This window comes from Stylophora pistillata, chromosome 2 (genome assembly GCF_964205215.1).
Source record: "Stylophora pistillata chromosome 2, jaStyPist1.2, whole genome shotgun sequence".
In the NCBI taxonomy this organism is placed as follows: Eukaryota; Metazoa; Cnidaria; class Anthozoa; order Scleractinia; family Pocilloporidae; genus Stylophora; species Stylophora pistillata.
Window position 1 is genome coordinate 13,207,649 of NC_142520.1, and position 5,121 is coordinate 13,212,769.

Sequence of the window (5,121 nt, forward strand, 5' to 3'; positions counted from 1 at the left end):
ACATCTCTAATTGAGATTAATTCGTTAATATAGACGGGCGCCAGACCGTGGTTAGCTTTAAAAGTAATTAAAAGCACTCTAAAGATTATTCTGTATCTGACGGGAAACCAGTGCAATGATTTCAGAAGTGGCGTTACATGGCATTATTTGCTTTCTTCAAATATAAGGTGCGCGGCAGCAGACTCAGCTAGTATTTGCTGCTGACCTCTTGTCCTCATTCACTCGCGTTGATCTCTTTGCACGAATCAGCTGGCAGCCTTTTGATTGAACCAAGTTGAACTGGAAAGTAAGAAAATAGCGCAGCATCATTCCCATCCAAGACAGTTCACCATGTAAATAGTTTGATATTATTAACTGAGTGGTTAATAAGGCAAGTTTACCACCATAAAGAGCATCTAAAGCCAATTTACGTTAATAACTCAGTTGAAAATACCGAATTATCTTGTAATACTCCCTCCTCCAGCTATCCCCTTTAACCTGCATGTAAATAGTTTCGCTTTCAGAGGACTCACCTCCGTTGATACTTCGTCTGAAGTAATATCTCTCAGAGTTGGGTACAAAATCTTTAGGTATGGCTTCTTTGGTGCGGTTACTCAGCTCAAACTTGTCTTGAGTAAGGACGTAGTTGAAGCTTTGGCATGTCATGTCACGATGACATTCTCTTAAACACACATCAACATATGCCGCTCCAGTGATCGTCTTAAAAGCGTGTCCTCGCAGCATCATATCAGAAATTGACGTCTCACTGCTGAGTTGTCACTTCGATAGTCAGGTCAGGATCACGACGGACAAGTTACACTGTCCAGCGGAATCCAACTCGGATTGTGCCGTACACTTATGACAACAGACTAGAAGCAATAGGTGCAGCAGGAGGGTACGGATTATCTAGTAACAATGTTGAGTACCGAGGGAGAGGTGTAAGAAGGATCGGCAATTTCTCCTTAACTAAAAGTGAGATCATCCGCATTCTTGTTGGCCGTGAAGGTGGAATCAACAACGTCTGTAATTCAGCAGGAGGAGGCGGAGGCACCTTCGTAGTGAGAGAAACTGATAATGCGCCTTTTATAATAGCAGGAGCCGGAGGAGGGATAGAAACGGTCACTTTCAGACATGAAGGATGTGATGCTAGTACGAGCACAACAATTCATATGGTCAGCGGGCAAGCGACGGACAAGGCACACAGATTGCTAATATTAGTAATTCAGCTGAGTAGACTTATTATGACAACATACAGTTGTATTTCAGTACCAGTTTTATTCCTAATCGTTATTGTGTTAGCTTACTTCTCAAATACTTCGTTTTAGATTACTTTAATTAGGTAAAAGCTTTCAAACACACTTTAAACCATGGAAATTCAGCTAAATCCTGTACCCCTTTTCAGTCAATCTATGTTGAAAAGAAGAGAGAGTAATTGGATATATCCCTCCTATCATTTTTTCATTATTTTTTTTAGGAGGTAAAATAGATGGTTTCTACTCCGGCGGCAGAAGTTCACAGCACTTTGGTGGAATCATGCTGGGAATAATTTCAAAAATGAGATCAAGATTTTCCCTTATCTTTTCTACAGTCGCGGCCGTTCATTTGCTAACAACTCAACTGAATTGCATTATCTAGAGTTGTTATTTATTTCCAGCAAAGGTGAGGGAAAACCTACACCATACCCAAAATGAATGAGCTACCTTGAGAAGAAAGAGAGAGGGAAAAACGTTTTAGCACTAAAGCTGAGAAAAAGAGGCCTGAAACTTGGCCTGTATGGACTTGAGTACTCATCACTAAGAATCCCGTATGTAAACTGACCCTTAGTAGTAAACATTATGAGGCGTAGCTAGCTGCATAAAATAATTTATTCCCTATGGGGGTAAAATTTAACCAGTATCGTTGAGTAATGTTCTAACAGTAATCAAAACTATAACGAAATTCTCGAGCGTAATAGGTCATTACCAGCCCGATTCGAGCACTAATAAGACAATGTACGCGTCCTCCTTGTCATCGTTTAGTGTCATAGGACAGTTGACACTTCATGCCTGTGTAAGTGGCAATACGCGTCATGTGCGCGCGCTACTGTCGCCCATTTTGCGGTGCTAACTGTTGTTGTTTCATGAAAACGTATAACCGATGTTTAGTTTCTCTCTCAAATTTTGTCATAGTTTAGATTAATTGGGAACAGGACTTCGCGTCGTCCAATTCTGTCCTGTCACTAAAAGAACGATTAGCAGACTAGACTCCCGCTTCGCGTCCGTCCAATGATTACGGGCCAAATTGGACTCCACTCAGTTCTGTTACCATATAGGGGCTACAGAGAATGTCTTTGATTTATTCTTTCATATACAGAATCACGCATGATAACAACTTATATCAAGTAAAAATGGTTAAAGCGAAAAGTTTAGTTTTTGTCTTTCGATTAAGATGGGCGCAACTAGCCTCACGCTGAGAGCGACGAAAATTTTGATGTATTAAGTTCTTTTTTCCGTACAAAACTTTATAACAATTTACACTGAAAGACGTGAAATAAATTTCATTTTTCCTGTGGATGAAATGATCCTGGAAGGCTTTTTTTATGCATCGCTAAAATTGTATTTAACCGGTGAGGATCAGTTTGCTTCATTTTCATCCGCAGATCAAATAAAATTTATTAAATTGTAAGTTCTAATCTAGATTTAGTAAAATCCCTATTTTTAGCGCTGAGCTTGTAAAAAATTTAGATGCAGATTACATTTTATCTGGGAGAGCAAAATACTTTAATCACAGGAGATTAAATTACCGAACTATATGTTTGAAATATAGGCGGTGAAGGGAACATTGGGTTCCATTCTTCAGCAATAACAACATTGCCTGGGCCTTTCAACCCAGTAGAGAAATTAACTGCCAAACCAGTTTCAGGTTTTTCAACGGGCGACCATGTTCGGTTTACAAAAGAATATAGTTTTCACAGTTTTACTGACTCTTTCCTTAGAAAAAAACAGTACATCAAGTACGAAAATGATACGATGAGGCTGTTACAACTGCTGTGGCTATTTTTTATAGTAAAACTGATTTGTGACTAAAAAATGAAACATGGATTGGCATTGATGTTTTCCTTTTAAACGGCCATCGACAAAAGAATACTTTTCAACAACGGAGTTAAAGAGAAAAGAAGAATGATTTCGGACGTCTATTTCCTTTTACACGTAGGAAAACGCTTTCAAATTTACACCTTAGTCGTTGGTCTCATCATGGAGTGATGGCCATTTTACGGTTTACGATTAAATTCTTTCTTTTGCGGTTGCCAGAAGTATTTTTACAGTTAACCCATCGTGTACGACTACAGGTTAGAATTTCTGAATTTTGACGCCTAACAGCTAAATTTTTAGCTATTAATCTCATTGAGACTCTCTTAGTCGTAATTTTAATTTTTACCTCTCATTATTTTATTTCAAAAATTAGCTGCTGATAAATAGTTTCTCCACTGTTTTGGCTTATTGATCTCAAACAAATTGTACACTCTAACCTCTCCATAAAAAAAAAAAAAAAGAAAAAAAAAGTGGCTGGGACTTGAAAAAAAATTATTACTAATCAGGGCTTCCTTCGCTTCAGAGTGATAAGTGATACCATTAGAATTACGTGAACTGAAGCTAAGTACCTTAGGTAGCAACATAACATCGGATTATCGGGGTGCCGAAGAAACCACTTCTTATCACGCAAAACAGAAATAAACTGAAATCTCGACTGCACTGCGTGAGCAAGGTCCTTTCATTTCTATCCACTAGGAACCTACACTATCCATGCCTTGTTTACAAGCTCCAACGGCTCTTGCATAGCATATCTTATGCAGGCAACGTTATGATTAACGTCGAGACGTGATCGAAGAAAGTCGCATGAGGGGCTATTATTTTCTGCTCATCAACAGTCTTTTGTTTCGCCGCTTTTCTTTATGCTTTTTGGTTATGATTAAGGTTATGATTAACGTTATGATTACGCTTTTCCGTAATGATTAACATCGAAACGGGATCGAAGAAAGTCGCATGTGGGGCTATTATTTTCTGCTCATCAACAGTCTTTTGTTTCGCCGCTTTTCTATTGCCACCGTAGCCAAAGTTCCTTTAAGTCCCTGTTACTTATTAGTATGATGCACGATCCTTCGCAGTAGATAGCGCTATTTATGCAATAGCGAAAATCAGACCTGAAAAAAATCAGGCCTGTACGGGATTCGAACCACTGACCTCTGCGATACTAGTGCAGCGCTCTACCAATTGAGCTAACAAGCCAACTGGGAGCAGGCCGTTAAGTTGATTCGTAATAAACCCGTGATGATAAATCAGATTCAATGAATATATGAAGTTCATATATTTTGAACTACGGTAACTAATACCGCAGTTCAAAATATATGAACTTCATATATTCATTGTATCTTACTTATTAGTATTAATAAGAATGTGTGCCTTGATTGGCTGAAACGACTATCGTTTGTTGTGCTGATAAACCCATAGAAAACTGAAATATCTTCCTGTCCTGAGAAATAGCACCACTGGGGACGAATTCCAAGACGACGCTGTGAACGCCGAAAATAACGAGAAATATTCTAGGATCTTTCAAATTGTCTACCTAAAATGCTGAAGCTTCACATTTTCTCACCACGAAAGAAAAGTCGAGGAGGAGATGTTACCACGTTTTGACTTCAAGAAATAGGATCTTATTCGGAAATTTATAAGAAATTCGATCTTATTCGGAAATTTATTGGAAAGTTTGTAGACCACTCTCAAATCAAGTGGTACAGTTTTTTTTCCATTACAAAACAGATATAAGTAATTTAAAGGAAGATGCTTCCCCGACACATCACCTGTTAAATTCTATTAGTCCAAACTGACTGTGTATATGGATAAGAGTGAACAAAATAATATATATGTGAACGGCGGGTTACCAAAGAAATATCAAAGCAATCTTCGCAGTAATGAACACTTCTCACGCATATGATTTTTATATTTTCACAGTCATTTATTCATCCCTTCACGGGTTTATTACGAAACATCATGTTTACTAACTCCCAGTTTGCTAGTTAGCTCAGTCGGTAGAGCACTGCACCAGTATCGCAGAGGTCGTGGGTTCAAAACTCCCGTATAGGTCTGACTTTTTTGTGCCCTATTT

General features: G+C 38.5%; 1 protein-coding gene across 1 annotated transcript; it reads right to left on the bottom strand.

Moving 5' to 3' along the window:
* Positions 1-214: 214 nt before the first annotated feature.
* Positions 215-2,003, bottom strand: LOC148737215 (uncharacterized). Its single transcript, XM_088749280.1, has 3 exons — positions 1,942-2,003; positions 513-745; positions 215-279 (listed from the first exon to the last, which is right to left on the bottom strand). Exons 1-3 carry the CDS (start codon positions 2,001-2,003, stop codon positions 215-217), a joined length of 360 nt encoding a protein of 119 aa, XP_088605406.1.
* Positions 2,004-5,121: the final 3,118 nt, after the last annotated feature.

Coding starts and splice junctions, on each gene's coding strand:
- LOC148737215 (XM_088749280.1), bottom strand. CDS start 2,003: ATGACACTAAACGATGACAAGGAGGACGCGTACATTGTCTTATTAGTG. Junction 746..1,941: donor TTAGTGCTCGAATCGGGCTG/GTAATGACCTAT, acceptor ACAACTCAGCAG/TGAGACGTCAATTTCTGATA. Junction 280..512: donor CAGACGAAGTATCAACGGAG/GTGAGTCCTCTG, acceptor CTTACTTTCCAG/TTCAACTTGGTTCAATCAAA.